The following is a 17426-nucleotide window of genomic DNA, read 5'->3' on the forward strand; positions in this document are numbered from 1 at the left end:
AACATCATCCAGCAATATCTTACAACAGCAACAAAAATATATATATATAAATATATATATATAAATATATATATGCATATATATATCAACATCTTCAACTGCTGGACCAGTTGCTCATCTTCATCAATCCTCATGTTCAACTATTCAAGGAATCTCCAGCTTCACTCCCACCTTTACCAATGGGACAAGGGGGGAGGAAGTTTTTCAAACTGTATTGTCTGTATTCCGAATTGTATTGCACCCTGTATTTCAACTCACTGTCTGTTACATTGTGCCTGTATCAGTTTTAAATAGTTTGCTAGTTTATGTATATAAGTTTTGCTAAATTGCTTCGCTTTACCTTGTTCTTATTGCATTGCTTATTAGAAGCCATTGCTTAGTTCATTGTCTAACTTTTTAGTTTCTACCACTTTCTGCCTGCTTCATAGAAATTGCTTGATATTCATTGCCAGCATTTTTAGGATTGCCTAGTGCTCGCATTCTAAAATATTGCTCAGGTACTGCCCACAGTTTCCTGCCTGCATAGAATTTGGTTTTCACTGCATTTGCTTTTTGTCTATTGTTTGCTAGATTGCCTTGCTCAGCGTATTAGTTGCATTGGTTAATTGCTTTATTCATATGGTGGAGACCTCACGCTTAGCTAATTCATTGTTCATATATGTTACATTTAGTTTTAAGTGGTTGTGGTGAAGAGGAATGGCAACATCACAGCTTTCCTTAAGTCACCCAAACCCCTCCTAAATGTGTTTTGCTTTTGATTTGGCTTAAGATTTGTAGTTTTTGTAGTGGCAGAAGATAGCGCCACTTTTCTCTCTGAATTTCTAGTCTGAATTTCAATCTTTGCCGCCACTAACACATTATACATTGGTCTGGAGCGAATGAATGGAAATAAAATTCGCCCCAGAGTGGGGGATTGTTAAGGTGTGGCAGGGCCCCCTGCCTCACTGACAAGCACACTGTCTTCTCTATGTGTTAGCTATTTGTGTGTCTTTTTTGTTATTTTCCTTTCAATAAAGCTTATATTACTATTTTACCATTTACATCTGTGTTTGCCTTGAGTTCCTACGGATGTAATCAACCCTGGTATATATAGGCATTTCGATCCATAAACGCTAAGTTACCCCCCTCTCACAGCATTTGGGCTAATCTTCCCCACAAGCTCAAAGATACGTGTTTTAGGACACATGTTCACGCAATTTGGGTAAGAATACCCAGATGCCAACTTTGCTGCCATATATACTCCAATGCTACAACTACTGGACCTAACAACATCACCTATACCAGTGGTCCCCAACCTTTTTATCACCGGGGACCACTCAACGCTTGACAATTTGACTGAGGCCCGGTGTGGGGGGGTAGTTTACTCCTCTACTCTCAACCACTGCCCTAACGCTCTCTGATCGCTATGGTAATGTTTAAACATCCCTTCAAAATAAGATACAGACACGCCACAACAATGAACAAAAGGTACATTTGATTTTCATGGAAATTTTAACTCATGACAATGACAAACCAATGGGAACCCTGAGCTTGTTAGTGATGGGAGACAATGACACCCGAAGTGTGTTGTAAAGCAGTGGTCCCCAACCTGTGGGCTGCGGCCCGGTGCCAGGCCGTGAAGGCCATGGCGCCGGGCCGCGGCTCCCTCTCCCCGCCCCCCCGCAGTAAAAAACTTCCCAGGCCGCAATCTTGCGGCCCGGGAAGCTTCTTACTGCGGGAGGGCGGGGAGAAGGAATCGGGGCCGGGCCACGCCCGTGCGGGCGCGGCTCACGGGCGCAGCCCGATGCGGGGGCATGGCCCGCGGGCGCGGCCCGATGTGCGGGCGCGGCTCAGGGGCGCGGCCCGACGTGCAGGCGCGGCCCGATGCGGGGGCACGGCCCGCAGGCGCGGCCCGATGTGCGGGCACGGCTCGCGGGCGCGGCCCGATGCGGGGCACGGCCTGCGGTTTGCGGGCGCGGCCGATGCGTGGGCGTGGCCCGCGCGGGCCACGGGCCGCGCCCCAATGCCCTGCCGGTCCCCAACCTCAGAAAGGTTGGGGACCACTGTTGTAAAGGGCCGGGGGGGGATGAAGTAAAGGGCTGGGGAGGGGAAGAAGGCGTCTTTCGGGGCCCACCTCCAATTAGTCGATGGACCACATGTGGTCCGCAGCCCACAGGTTGGGGATCGCTAACCTATACCATCAAAGGCTTATACAATTGCTCATTTACAAACATTGTATATGCCATCATGTCCCTCTGTTCTCTACATAGGGCAAACAGGTCAAACCCTGCACCAAAGAATTAATGGGCACAAGTCTGATATCAAAAACCACAAAATTGAAAAACCTGTAGGGGAATACTTCAACCTTCCAGGACATTCAATAAGGGACCTGAATGTAGCTGTTTTATTGCAAAGGAACTTCAAGAACAGGCTAGAAAGGGAGATTACAGAAATGCAAGTTATTTCAACACTCAAATACCCTGTACTCAACAAGGACATAGTTTTTTTTAAAATCTCAGTATTCATGCTAACCTTGTTCAACTCTTGTATCCATATTCTTCACAATTTATTTTATTTGTGTTAATGTGACTGTAAGGTAATGGTAGTGGAATGGAATTTTAAGTTTAACTCCCTGTTCTTGGGGTGAAATAATTGCCAGCAATTCCCTTACAGGCATGTTTCACACTTGTCTGGTGACAGATGAGGCAAACAGCAAATGGTGGGGTGGGAGCCTTTGATCACTGACAGAGTTTTATTTCTCCTGTGTTTTTGTGAACTGCAACTGAAATCCAGGGGCTTGATTGGCTGTTCTGGCAAATAATTATCATATGGCTGTTTTTGGATGTGTAACACAGTTTACTAATTTAACAGAATTAATTTTTTGCTATATATTCCTACTGTCATGTAGAGAGTTCTTAGTCTGACGAAGAGTGCTTGCACTCGAGAGCTCACGCCCTGAATAAATCTTTGTTGGTCTTAAAGGTGCTCCTGGACTCTGGTTTTATAGGCCTGGTTGTGGGTTCAGGACAACCACCACTCCAGGAACTGATGCTCAGCTGCTCCTGTCCTGGAGTCAACTTGCAGGTTCACCTATTTGGTTCAATTCCCAACCTCTCTGGTGAGGCATATCCACCCCAGTAGGATCTGGGAGTTCTCTTGCATCAGTGCCCAATTCAATATCTCTGAATTCAGTTCAGTACAGAAAGCCTGGGTCAGGATGACTTCTGACCAGCCTCAATACTCGCTGGCCAGCCTCCAGAAATTTTTGACATAGCAACTAACCAACCAAATCCCTTGATGCAGGCCTTGGAGCTGGGAGAAAGCTAGATCCTCCTGGAGCAGATCTTCAAAAGCTTGCATGAAGGCATCGAAATTCAGCAGCTGAGGGAACCCCTGGTCATAGAGGGAGACCAGCCAGTCCACAGCAGCCCCCTCGAGGAAGGTGCCCATGTAATGGACTCGATTAGCATCCGAGCTAAATTCCTCCATTCGCCTGCATGAATGCCACCTGCACAGTCCAGAAGGCCAGCTTGTCTGGGGTCCCATCACAGACTGTCCAGAGTCCTCAGGCTGCCACAGTCTGTCCCTTGTGGTTGCAGGCTGTGCTGGTGGATTTGCTGGGTTGGAAGGAACAGCGGTCACTGCCATGGCAGCCACACCATCCTTTTGCTGGGCTGGGTTAGCTGACTGAGGTCCACTAGACTTGCCATCTGTTCTTGTATCTGGTTGTTGAACTCCTCAAAGTCTCATCACATCACCACAGTCTAAAACCAGGGGTGTGTGTGTGCATGTGTGGGGGTCTCTTAACTGTTCCCCTCACCAGGGCATCCCAGTCCATTGCGGCCACATGAGACCTGCAATTGACATGTCCTGTAGCCACTGTTGAGGCAGTGATGTTGGATGGCCTCCAGTCAGAGATCCTCAGTAGCTGGGATGAAGAGACATTCTGGGACAGGGTAAATCCCAGTGGCCCCCTCATCGCCTTCCTGTGCTACTGGCGTGGGTGAGAGGCTCTGTGGAGGAGAAGGGGAGTTCTGTCTGGGAGGGTTCTGCCAAATAGGACTCTTGCGGCAGCAAAGAACTCTTTATGGATTGACACAGACGCAGCGGCCTGCAGGCATGCCTCAGAACTGCCAGACCGAGTTAAGTTTCCCTCCTTTTAGAACCAGCTCCAGCCCTGTAATTCAAAGCAGACAGCAAAGGAGAATTGATTACCTGAGGGGGTCTCCAAGTGACTTTCCCTTCCTTGCTCCACAATAGACACTTTGTGAGATAGGTGGGCCTGAGAGAGCTCTGAGGGCCATTCCGCACCGGGATCCATGTAGCAAATTGTTTGCTGAACGAAAAATCACCATTTTAAATAGTGGAAATCGTTGTTATGCATACCTGCCTTTGTAGTGGAATCCAGTTGCGTTTCTATCGTTTCCCACAGGGTTCCGGTCTCGGCAAAAATCGCTAGAAAGGAAGCGCTACTGCTGAGCTGTGTCCCGCCCCTGGCCGTCAACCAGCCAATGGGCGGCCGTTATCATGCTCCCAAACAGCCCCTTTCCCTTTAAGGAAGGTTTAAAAAAAAAAAAAAAAACGTTGCAACGAATCTGCATTGATTCGTTGCAACTGGAGAGACCCATCCAGCTAGCAGGTGATGTTTGAGCTGCCGTATCATCATTGCCACGCTCCCCCCCCCGAGTGAAAAAAAAAATCCCCCCCCTCACGGGCGCGATATTCGGCAGAAAACAGTGTGAAAAATAAAGTGAAAATAAACCAGCAAACGGGCCTCTGCGATGCTTGTGCTTGGTGACTTTAAACAGAGGGACTGCAGCCTCACTGGGTAAACGAAGGCTTGCCGGTGCGTTGATCTCCACTCGCTCGGAGAAAAAAAATGGCGATCGCTTCGCGGGAAGATCAGAGGAGAGAGCCAGGGGAGGGACTTTGCAGAAACCGCAACAATGGTAACGCACAGAACTTTCCCGCTGGTGTTGCAGATTGGTTGCAGGAGTGTAGCGCTTTCCGGAGGGTGAATCCACTTTTTGGGATTTCCCTGAAAGCGCTACAACGAAGCGCTTTTTGCGGATCAGTTTCAGGAGTATTGCAGATTGTCAACGACGTGGTGCATAACGGCAAAACTGTAGCGATTTCAATTTGTAACCATTGTGCTATTTTGGACGAATGCGGAACGGCCCTCAGAGAAACTGCTTTGTGAGAACAGCTCTGTGTTTAGCCCAAGATCTCCCAACTGGCTGCATGTGGAGGGGGGTGGGAATTAAACCTGGCTCGCCAGATTAGAAACCACCAGCCTTAACTGCTACACCAAGCTGACACAAGAATCTAATGCTCACTGGTCACCCAAGGCCACAGGCTTGAGACAGTGAACGAATAACACAGCTTAGCTGTTAACAAGCTCTCAGCCTCTGCCGCTCCCCCCACTAGAGCAGACAGGGCACCGCACCTTCCCCCGCCCCACCAGCTGACAGGATTAATTGCACTCCCTCACCCTGGACAGTTGTTAAGACAGCCTGTGACAGTCACGCCCCCTGGTGTTTCTTAAAGGAACTGCCATCCTATTCCTTGTAGGTCTCCCATCCAAATACTAGGCAGGGCCAGCCCTGTTTAGTTTCCAAGATCTGACAGGATGGGGCTTGCCTGAGCAACCATGACATTTCCCATAATGCAAAAACCACACCTCTGACCAGTCTACCATGGGCAGAAGCTGCGGGGAAGGCAGATGATGACCCCCTCTGCAACTGTTGACCAGAGTGATTGCCACAATGTGCACCTGAGAGAGTGCCAGTGGGGACATATCACCACCCTCCCAAGCAACGCAGGCAAGTGAAAAGCCAGATTAAAAAAATAAAAGCATCTGCCCAGTGAAGCAGTACTAAAAATAGCAATGGTGCAAAGGTATGCTGTATATACAGACATTTCCACACTGCTTGGAAATATATAATTCAAGAGTACGAGGCCTGTGAAGGAGAGAAGAAATACGGTACAAACCTGGAGTGTAAATCCCTGGCAAGCAATGGCTACGGGGAGCCATAGTTGTTAGCAGAAGGGCATTTCTTGGGGGGGGGGACGACTAATTCATGCTATTTGGGTTCTGATATTTTCTTCTTATAAGGACAGCTGCAAATGAGTTGCAGAAAGTTATCACAGCAAGAAGTTATCCCTTGTAATAACCGTTAGACCAAGCATCCCTCCATGCTGGAATCAGCAGAAGAAAAATGGATAAGTATAATACTCCAGGCTCAACAACAGGGGGCAGCAGTTCTTCCAGAACGTTTTTCAGCTCATTTCCTCCCTGGTTACTTCTGTTCCCAACTCTGGCTTGTTCAGCAAGAGCAAAGCAGGAAGGGCCAGGCAATACAGGGGGCACCCCATCTGTCTCAGGAGGCCTTTGCAAAACTTTCTAGAGCAATTCTTCCTGCCCTGTGAGGTTCACAACCGAGACCCATTCCAGGAGCGGGAAGCAGTGTAGCAATGTCCCCTGCCCCTTGACTCTGAGCTGCTCAGGCCTGGCTCTCTGCTGGCGCTGCAACAGCTTTTCCTTGCCATCCAGAGAGAACCAGTGAGATGTTTTCACACAGGGCGATGGCTGGGATAGAGCCACCAGGCCCACCAGCTTCAGGTTCAGGAACTCCTGGAGATTTGAGAGTGGAGCCTCGGGGAGGCCAGGCACCTCAGTGAGGAACAATGCCAGAACCCCCCCTCCCCCTGCAAAGCATCCATTTTCTCCAGGGGAACCGATCTCTGTTGTCTGAAGATGAACTGTAATTTCAGGCTTGGGCACAGCTTCCTGCCTTGCCTACACCATCAGGACAGCCTGCCAGAGGGAACAACACAGGGAATTAGGAAGAGCCAGTCATAGGACACCTCCCCCCCCCCCAGCCACTTAAACCCTACTGACCTGGCTAAGAAGCCTACAGGTAGACCACAGGAGAATCCTGTCTAGGGTGGTCAATTCTAGCCCAGGAAATTCCTGGAGAATTTCTTTGGAAAGAGGGTGGGATTTTGTGAAGGATTTCACCTAGAATCCAACAGGGCTCTCCAGATTACAGGCTGCTGATTGTAACCATGTCACCAGGCAGACACATCTGGAAGGGAGGCAACCCCCTACATGGGGAGTGGAAGCCCCTGGTGGTTTTAGCTGTGGCTCCCCCAGCTGTAGCCTGCTCAGCAAAGAGTGTCTCAGGGCTTAATGTCTTTGTTTGCTAAAGGCAGAGCGCTCCCCTGAGCATGCACAGACTGCCTTTCTGCCTCCCTTGAGAAGAAAAAGAGCCTTTATACCTTTCCCACATTGATTGAGATCACAGCTTTGCGTCCTCTGAAAATGTTACTGCTTTTTTACTCTTGGCTGAACATGCCTAATTCTAAATATGTGCATTTGGAAGAATGCGCATAACTCGGATGGATTTTATGTGTATAGGAAAGGACCACGAGCACGCTGTTTGGGGGATAAGATCCCACTGACCTCCGGAGGGGGTGGGTGGGCTGACCTGTGCAGATATGCTGAGCAGCCCAACGGATGCAGGCTTACTTGGGAAACAAGACCCGCCCGTCGGAAGGCGCTTCCTCCCGTGCAAGCGTCCCGAAGCCAGTCCCCCCCCCCCCAGCTGCGGGGCTGAATCCCTGCCTGTCGCCGAGCCCAGCGGGGGCTTCCCGGCCAGCGGGCGGCGCTTGGGTCGGGCTCCTTTCTGGCTCTGCCTGAGCGGGACTCCCGCGTCCCGGCCTCTCCTCGGGAGGAAGCCCTGCGGCGGGCCGGCAGCGGCGGGGCCGGCGGGCCAGGAAGCCCTTCCGCCTCCAGGCCGGGCAAGTTTCTGCTCGCAAAGGAAGGAAGTTGCGCCGGGAGAGGGGGAGAGGGAGGGCCGGTCGGTCGGTCGGCCGGCCGGCCAGTCAGCCAGCCAGCCGCGGAGGGCGGCGCCGTAAGCCACGCCGCCCGCCCTCTCCCGTTGGCCGCCCGCGCAGCTGCCGAGCCAGAGGGCAGCCAGGCGGCGAGGCTCCAGGAGGAGCGCAAGACGCCGCCGCCGCCAGCCCAGGCAACCCACCCGGCGCGGCCGCCCGTCCGTCCGTCCGTCCTTTGTTCCCGGGGCAGCGGCAGGCTCTGCGCCCCGCCAGCCAGCCAGCCAGCCAGCCAGCCAGCCAGCCTCGCCTTGCTTCGCTTGTCCCGAGAGGCGCGGAGGGCGGCGGCCTGGCCATGGGGGCCCGTGCGGGGGCGTAGGGGCCGGGGCGCGGGGCGCGGGGCGCGGGCGGCGCCATGGAGGAGTGGCGGCAGTGCGGCCGCTGGCTGATCGACTGCAAGGTGCTGCCGGCCAGCCACCGCGTGGTGTGGCCCTCGGCCGTGGTCTTCGAGCTGGCCCAGGCGCTGCGCGACGGCGTCCTCCTCTGCCAGCTGCTCCACAATCTGGCGCCGGGCTCCGTCGACCTCAAGGACATCAACTTCCGGCCCCAGATGTCGCAGGTACGGCCCGGGGCGCGCGGAGAGGAGAGGAGAGGCCGGGCGGGAAGGGAAGGGAAAGGAAGGGGGCGTCCGGCCCAAAGGGCCCCGCACAGCCATCTCGGGCGCTGATGGCCGAGGTGCTTCCCGCCGCTCGAAGCCTTTGGCCCGCGAGGTTTCCCTGGCGGCTCGGAGACGGAGTGCCCTCGCTCGCTCTGGAAACGCGGAGGAAAGCCCTTTGGACTCGTGGTTAGGGTTGCCCTATCTGTGTAGCTCTTTAAAGTGGCTGCGGGTAGGTGATCTCTGAAGACCTCACAACAGCCCTGTAAGGCAGGCCAGTGTTAGCCCTACATTGCTAATAGGCAGCAGCTAAAGGAGAGTTGCTTGCTGGGTAGGGGAAGGCCGCAGACAGTTACAGGATGCCCTCCCATTTCTTCTTGTCTGCTGGATTTGTCCTTTTGTCTTCCTACAGTGTTGCCAGGGCACTGTGGGGCATATTAATCCATGGCTTGGATCCACTGGAGCAGTTTTGTGGACAGAAGGATTTTTTCCCTCAGAGGTAACAGTCCCACCCTCCAGGAGAGTGCAGGAAGAAAACCTTCCAAGGAAAGATTGCACTAGCTCCAAGCCCCTTCCCCCTGCCCCCTGCCTTGCTCCCCAAAGCCCTTGGGGCAGCCCCTTTCCACAGTGTGGGCCCTATTAACCGCAAGCTCAGCCTCCCAGTTTGCCTAATTGCCAAGGGTGTGGGATGCGCCTCAGCCTGCCTCAGTCCACTGTCCCAGCTGCTGGCAGATGGCGCCCCTTTTCTGCCATGGTGATTCCTTTGGGTATTTCTAAGAGGCCTTCTCTCATGAGACCCAAACACTACACAAAAGTCCACGGGAAACCAGCTGCAGGATGAAACCGTGGAGCAAAGGCCCAGTGGGGCAGCCCTGCAAGAATACCCCGCAGGGGTACCTAGAGAGCGGTGGGAAGTGAGTGGCATAGGGGAAAGGGGGGCAGAGCCGCACTGACTGCTGGACCGGACATCCGGCTGATGTCTGATGGGGGCTGGTGGGAAGGCTGTCCATGCCTGAGCTGCCACTACTAGAAAAGCCCCCTTTCCCCTTCTTCTCCTTCACCTCTGCCCCTTAGACCTGTCTCCTGAGGAGGAAGGGCTGCCTGGCCCAGCCCTTTGGCTCCTGGGCCTAGTAGGTGTACCGTCTTGGTTGGATGCTGCTTTGGTTGCTGGCCAGGCAAATAGGTATGAGACCAGCGGCAGCAGCATCAGAGTCATGGAGCACAGCCTTGAGGGGGGATTTGTGGGATCTTTTTCCATCCTATAGGTTTCAGGTTATGCCCTTTTCTGACCCACGTGGGAATGCCCTGGAGATGCCGCGATGGGCAGGAGCCAAGGGTGGCAACTAGGGTTGGATGCTTTGGCAGCCCAAGCAGCCGTTTGCACTCGAAGCAGCCAGCGCTGCGGTGTGTGTGTGTGTGGGGGGGGGGAGGCGTGGGCACTGGCACACTGGCTGGGGCGCGCACACAGGCGCAATCTGCACCTGCATGTGTGTGGCTGCTGGCGCGCCAGCACCTCCCCTCCCCCCAGCGCCCTGGTTGCTTTGGACGCTGAAGGCCCCAACCCTAGTGGGGGCCTCTGGCAGCACATTTTAAACGGTGGACTCCACCTCAGATGTTTTTATATTAGAAAGATTAGTTGAAGCAGTACCAAGCAGATTTTTCTTTGCCACCCAGCAAGGTCTTTGATTTTCTGCGTGAGTCCATTGCACTTAACAATTTGACCACACTGAGGAAGACCCCTTGGGGTCGAAATGCATTTGGTCTATCCCATGTGTAGTTAGAATTGTGATGGTTCTAAATTATGACTGTGATGATTTATAGATGTTTTAAAAAATAAATTGTTGAACTAGTGCACTTTATGTAATAAATATTTGCAATTAAAATTTTATTTTTGCAGCTCAACCTTTGGGTTCCTAAGTTTTCTGTGCAAAGCCTGTGATGCAAGGTGGGATGGCCACATTGGTGCCACATTGGTGCCTCACAGGATCCCTCCTCTCACCTCTGATGGCAAGGCCTTGGGTGGCCACAGGATGGGGGGGCCAGGGTCCTTTCTGAGGCTGCTCCCATCAGCTGGCCCTTGGGAGTCATGAGTTGGAGTGCTGTGCGTTGCAGAGAGCTTCAGGGCTTGGCTTGGGCGTGTTTGGAGTTCTGGGCCTTCTTTGACATATCGCCAAAAGTCCTGTTCTGTGTGAGGGAGTTTAGTGGCCTTGGCAAATAATTTCATGTTAGCAGTAAACATTCCTCGTCCCCTCCATGCTTTTCAGATTTGCTCAACCCAAAGTCCATGGTCCTCTTTGCCTGAGCATCTTTCCAGTCATGGCGTCTGCCAATAAAAGCAGACTCGTGGAGGTAGGGGGCCCAGTTTTGCTGCTAGTGATCCTCATGCTGACCAAGCCCCCTTTCCTTATCCTCATCTTCATTTGTGCCCCCAGGACTCGGAGCTTGCTGGTCCTTCTGGGCTGGACATGAGTTTCCCCAGGCAGGACAAGAGGCAGATTTTGGCTGAAGCTATGCTTGTTTTAGCCTTTCTTCCTCCCAAGGAGCCCAAATCCAGTTCAGCATTTTATCCTTAGAACAGTCCTGTGGGGCAGATCAAGCCGAGAGCTGAGTGGCTAGCCCCACTGGGGATTCCTCTTTCTAGCCTGTCCCTGAGTGGCCACTGCCTGCTGCCTTGGGGCTGTCTGCCCAGCTCCTTTCCCGCCCACCTCTCGCCCCCTTCCTGCACACTTCCACCCTCATTATGAGTGCTCCGGTGCCATCCTTGACTTGGATGGGGCCGGATTGCCAAGCTGGGCTTCAGCCCACGTTTCCTGGGCCAGGCCTGAGGCGCCACATGCACAGGTGGATGACCGGCTGTGGGCCTGCTCTTTGGCCACTGGGCAAGGGAAGCATTGCCAGCCTTGGCTTCCTTGTTGGATGTCTGGTGTCCGAAGGGGAGGGCAATGGCCAGTCATCCTTGGGTTCCCATGTCCCTGGAAGGGGGTTGTAGCCTCAGGATAATTTCCTTGAGGGAAAGGACTCAGAATGGTGCAGCACCAGAAAAGGCAATTTGGAACAATCTCTGTGTGTGCAAGAGACTTTCACACTGAAGTCCAACACTCTTTAACCCTAACCCTAATAATAATAATAATAATTATATTATAATAATAATAATTATTATTATTATATTACTATTATTATTTATTTATTTCCTGCCACTCCCAGAACTAGCTTGTGGCGGGGTACAGTTGTCCATAATAAAACCTTGTTAAAACACACTAGGACATAAAAATAATATAACAAGAAATAAAAAATCCCAACAAACACGGTGGTGTAACCTAACCGCCAATACCCCCAACAATATCTAACAGAAGGGTAGAAGGGCACAGTGGACACGTAGCCAGCTGCTGCTTAATACTTGGGGGTGGGGGGTGGAGCAGAGGGACTCAGTGGTGGGTTGAGAGAAACTTGTGAAGCAGTGCAGAACTTGTTTCACCTCCGGCCAGAGTGGGGATGCCTGCACACCCCAGAAGTCCCCCTCCCCATTCCACTCTCCAAAATTAGTGTAGCCCCTGTCTGGTGAATGGCTTGCACAAGGTTCTTGATAATGTCCACAGAAGGTACCACAATCCACCACCTCATCTTCTGCAGACATTCCTAAAGACCTCCAGAATAATCTGAGATTTTTGAAGTTTTCAGTGCCATACTTGGCATCCCAGACCACTGTTGCTCTTCTGGTGGAGCATAGAAACACGTCTACAAAGGTTTTCCGTAATGTGTGCTTCAAGCTGACATTGTAAGCAGGCCAATTGAGATTCAACAGGAGAAGCAGGTCTTGCATGTTTGAAGTGGGTTGAATTCATTCTTGAAAGCTCTATAACCTGCACAGGAAAAAGAACAAAAAGAATCTCTGCAGCCCACCTTTTTGTCTTCTAGATTTATGATGGAATCATAGAATCATTGAGTTGGAAGGTACCTCCAGGGTAATCTAGTCCAACCCCCTGCACTATGCAGGAATTTACAACTACCTGCCCACCCACTTTGACTACAATTTCATGCCCAAATGATTCCCCCTCCACGAAATATCTCCAGAATCCAGCCTGGCCTGGAGGAAATTCACCTGCCATCCCACAGTGGCAATCAGCAATTCCCTGGGTATGCAAGGTAGGGCCACAAGAGACAAACACTGGCACATCCCTTCCTGCCCACCCACTCACAATCTGCCTAGGTTCATAAAATCAGCATTTCTGTCTAGCCTCGGCTTAAAAACTTCCAAAGAAGGAGAACTCGCCACCTCCCAAGGAAGCCTGTTCCACTGAGGAACCGCTCTGACTGTCAGGAATTTTTTCCACATGTTTAGCTGAAAATTCATTTGAATTAATTGCGGTTCTCAACCGGCACCGCCCCGCGACCCCTACAGCAGGGGTGGGGCAGCGTTGGAATGCGCTTTCACGTGTGTTTGTGCACGCTCTCACGCAGCTGTGTGCATGCACAGATGCGGTGGTATGCATGCGCACACATGGTAGTGTGCATGCACACATGCCGCCGTCGCTCTCACTGTAGGGGGTGTGGAGTGGCAGCGGAGGTGGCTAGAGCAGCAGCAGCATGGCACTGGGAGGCCCCGTATCATTCTCGTCACTCTCCTCTGCACCCTCTTCATTTTGTCCACATCCTTTTTGAAGTGAGGCCTCCAGAACTGCACACAGGACTCCAGGTGGGGTCTGAACAATGTGGTATAAAGTGGGACTATGACATATTGTGATTTGGGTGTGATGCCTCTGTGGATGCAGCCCAAGACTGCTTTCGCCTTCTTTACCGCTGCATCACACTGTCTGCTCATATTTAACGTACAGTCCACAAGTCCCCTAAGATCTCATTCACAAAAAAATCCTGCTCCTGAGAATGTCTCTCCTATCCAGTATGCGTGGTTCTCATTTTTGTGAGCCAGATGTAGAACTCTGCACTTCTCTTTTGTGCATTTTCCCATATAGACAATGCTGTGTAGGTTCCTGGACAGGTGGTTTCTTAGTGAAATGCAACTGTACTTGCTTTTTCATGCAGACCAGTGGGCAGATTGAGGCTTCTCAGCCACATGACTTTGGCAGGGGTGAGGGAGTCAGAAAAGATTCCTTAGCCCTTAGGAGGTATGTTGTGGATGCCCTGGGCCAAAGGCTGACAGCAGCCTGGCTTTTATGACTGACGGACAGAGGCAGCGGCCAGAAACAGGATGCAGCTCTAAAGCTGTAACATTCGGGGAAATTTTGAGAAAAGAGGTTTATTGTTATTGTTAATAATAATAATTTGAAAAATGCCCTTGGATGTTTGGGGGAAATGCAAACTATATGCACTACTCACTTATCAAAACCATCTAAGCACATTTTACTGCTTTTACAACTTGAAATGCATAATTTATATTTATAACTTTAGCATGTAAAATTGTGCTGTATGGCATATTTATGAAACACTCTAAATGCCTTGTTTTCCACAAGCAAAATTGGAAATGTTGTCAGTGCTAAAGACCGAGTTGCAGGTAGCTGTACTTGGTATTACTTTAACAGATTTATCTTAGTTTTGACCAGAGAAAATTGAAGTTGTACATATGCTGTTTTCATCCCGTATTAAAGAAATGCAAAGGTGTTGTTTGGTCAGTGATTCCCCAAAGAAAAAATATACCTCAAGGAGGCAAAAACATTTCCCCCCTGAATTTTTCATTTTTTCCTCAGACATTGCATCTTGACTGGTGCCTTCAAGTCCCTAACTATGAGTGGAATGTGTCTACCTCATGTGCTTCTGAGATATGGTGGACAGCAAAGGGGGAAGCAGGGGCTTACCAGTGCTTGGGTGGGAAGGCAAAGAACGGTGGATAAGGAACAGGAGAATGGATGTGCACAGTCAACATCTTCCCACATAGCTTGAGTGTCCATGTCTGGTGAGTTTGTGGAATGTTGGCCTCTTGCAAACTGGAAGCAAGCGATTGAAGATGAGGGGGTGGAGTGGATTGTGACCACTGCTGAATTCTGGCAGTGGAGGAGGCTGCTCTTCAGTCTTCTCTTGTGTTTTAAAAAACAAACCCCTCAGCAAATAGAAACCTGGCACACTGATGCAAGAGGTTCTAGCTTAGCTTGTTCCCTGGAATGTTCTACTTTCACAAATTCTTCATTAAGAGGGAAGGGAGCATTAAAAATACGCTTCCTTGGCTGTTGGTGTTCGCTTCCTACCTGCTCCCTTTCTGCTTGCTCGTGTGCAGGCTGGAGGCGGCAGTGTGCAAGCAAAGGACTCAGGAGAGGGAAACAAGAACAATCTGCCTGCAAGACGCTTACGGTGAAGTTCCCTGTCGATGGGGAGAAGCGCAGGTTGCAGAGCTGCAGCAGCTGCCTGGCCCCCTTGCACCTCCCTGCAAAAGGATTTTTTAAATGAGGAAGTTAATCTCCCCCCCTTTTCACCCTTCCCCACATTAATTATATTTGCTGTCTTTAACAGCTTTACCTCCTGAAAAGTATTCAAAAGGTCATAAACAGATTGTGGTGTTAATTACAGTGCAAGCTGATTGGCATTGCTCTGTCAAAGCTGATTCTGTTGGGAATCCCCCCCCCTTGCAGATCAGAGTGGTATTGGAGTTATCATAGAATCATAGAGTTGGAAGGGGCCATACAGGCTATCTAGACCAACCCCCTGCTCAACGCAGGATCAGCCCAGAGCATCCTAAAGCATCCAAGAAAAGTGTGTATCCAACCTTTGCTTGAAGACTGCCAGTGAGGGGGAGCTCACCACCTCCTTAGGCAGCCTATTCCACTGCTGAACTACTCTGACTGTGAATTTTTTCCCCTGATATCTAGCCTATATCATTGTACTTGTAGTTTAAACTAGCGATCCCCAACCTGTGGGCTTCGGGCCACATGTGGTCCATCGACTAATTGGAGGTGGGCCGCGAAGGACGCCTTCTCCCCCCCCCCCCCCGGCCCTTTATTTCATCCCCTCCGGTCCTTTACAACACACTTCGGGTGTCATTGTCTCCCATCACTCCCAAATGGGACTATCTCGTTGCAGAGAAACAAGCTCAGGGTTCCCATTGATTGGTCATTGTCATGAGTTAAAATTTCCATGAAAATAAAACGTTCCTTATGTTCATTGTTGTCACGTGTCTGTATCTGATTTTGAAGGGATGTTTAAACATTACCATAGCAATCAGAGAGTGTTAGGGCAGTGGTTGAGAGTAGAGGAGTAAATTACCCCTCCCCCCCCCCCCCGGCCTCAGTAAAATTGTCAAGCGTTGAGTGGTCCCCGGTGATAAAAAGGTGGGGGACCACTGGTTTAAACCCATTACTGCGTGTCCTCTCCTCTGCAGCCAACGGAAACAGCATTCTGCCCTCCTCCAAGTGACAACCTTTGAAATACTTAAAGAGGGCTATCATGTCCCCTCTCAACCTCCTTTTCTCCAGGCTGAACATTCCCAAGTCCCTCAACCTATCTTCATAGGGCTTGGTCCCTTGGCCCAAGATCATCTTCGTCGCTCTCCTCTGTACCCTTTCAATTTTATCTACGTCCTTCTTGAAGTGAGGCATCCAGAACTGCACACAGTACTCCAGGTGTGGTCTGACCAGTGCCATATACAATGGGACTATGACATCTTGTGATTTTGATGTGATATCCCTGTTGATAGAGCCCAAAATGGCATTCGCCTTTTTTACCGCTGCATCACACTGCCTGCTCATGTTTAGTTTACAATCCACAAGTACCCCAAGGTCTCGTTCACACACAGTGCTACCTAGAAGCGTATCCCCCATCCAGTAGGCATGCTTTTCATTTTTCTGACCCAGATGCAGAACTTTACACTTATCTTTATTAAATTGCATCTTGTTCTCATTTGCCCATTTTTCCATTGTGTTCAGATCTCGTTGAACTCTGTCTCTATCTTCCGGAGTATTTGCCAGTCCTCCCAATTTGGTGTCATCTGCAAACTTGATGAGTAGTCCCTCCACCCCCTCATCTAGATCATTAATAAATATGTTAAAAAGTACCGGGCCGAGCCCCGAGCCCTGAGGTACCCCGCTACTCACCTCCCTCCAGTCTGATGAAACACCATTGACAACAACTCTTTGAGTGCGGTTCTCTAACCAATTCCCTATCCACCTAACTGTCTGTAAATGCAGATTGCAGTCCTTCAATTTATCCATCAGAACATCCTGGGGAACCTTATCAAAAGCTTTACTAAAATCCAAGTAAACGACTTCAACCGAATTTCCACGATCCAGCAAACCTGTTACTTGGTCAAAGAAGGAAACCAGGTTGGTCTGACAGGACCTGTTGGAGACAAATCCATGCTGACTTCCTTGGATCACCAAATTGTCCTCCAGATGTTTGCAGATCGCTCCCTTTAATATCTGCTCCATTATCTTCCCCACAACAGAGGTCAGACTCGCTGGTCTGTAGTTTCCCGGGTCATCCTTCCTCCCTTTTTTGAAGATTGGAATAACGTTTGCCCATCTCATATGGGATGGGATGGGGGCCTGTAGCAGTAGAGGTGGATTCTGAAATGAGAAGAGACAACCTGCCCTTGCTAAAGCCGGTGGGCAGTTGGGGTGCTGCGTGGCCTCAAAAGTGCTCCAGCATGAGAGTGAAGGCTGGCTGAGTTGGGCCTGGTGTCCCTGCTCACAAAGAAGTGTGAAGCACCTTTCCTGGGATCCTTCTCTGTGTCAACCAACACATTCAAACACTGTTCTACAGATAGACAAAAGATACAGGGAGCCACATGAGTCCACAGAAGTTGTAAAAGTCACAACATTCCTTTTGTCAAGATCGCCCACAGTATCACAAAATGTTTAGGAACCGCGGGCAAATGGGCTGAATGGGCTTCATGTGGATGGAACTGGGCCATAATGGAGAGAACAAAAAGAGCATTCCTGCTGGGTGGCCACAGCAGGCAGCAGCTTGCCTAAAAGCCTCTGTGGCATTATCCTTGGCCTGAGCCCTGTAGAAGGAC

The 17426-nt window shown here is 50.7% G+C and overlaps 1 protein-coding gene and 1 long non-coding RNA gene across 12 annotated transcripts in view; one reads left to right on the top strand and one right to left on the bottom strand.

Moving 5' to 3' along the window:
- Window positions 1–1953: 1953 nt before the first annotated feature.
- LOC143821287 (uncharacterized) lies at window positions 1954–7625 on the bottom strand. The gene is made up of 3 exons (XR_013225757.1): window positions 7445–7625; window positions 5971–6796; window positions 1954–4156 (listed from the first exon to the last, which is right to left on the bottom strand). It is a non-coding gene; the product is annotated as an uncharacterized LOC143821287 (long non-coding RNA).
- Window positions 7626–7811: 186 nt separating this feature from the next.
- VAV2 (vav guanine nucleotide exchange factor 2) overlaps window positions 7812–17426 on the top strand; it is a 389230-nt gene continuing 379615 nt past the window's right edge. For 3 of the 11 annotated variants that reach the window (XM_077305015.1, XM_077305016.1, XM_077305021.1), the window contains exon 1: window positions 7815–8431. In XM_077305015.1, coding sequence (XP_077161130.1) covers window positions 8228–8431 — 204 coding nt within the window. In that variant the 5' untranslated portion in view covers window positions 7815–8227. Of the gene's footprint in view, window positions 8432–17426 lie in introns of all 11 variants that reach the window. The other 8 variants (XM_077305019.1, XM_077305018.1, XM_077305025.1 and 5 more) reach the window with 6 other exon arrangements.

Source organism: Paroedura picta, chromosome 12, assembly GCF_049243985.1.
Source record: "Paroedura picta isolate Pp20150507F chromosome 12, Ppicta_v3.0, whole genome shotgun sequence".
NCBI classification, from domain to species: Eukaryota; Metazoa; Chordata; class Lepidosauria; order Squamata; family Gekkonidae; genus Paroedura; species Paroedura picta.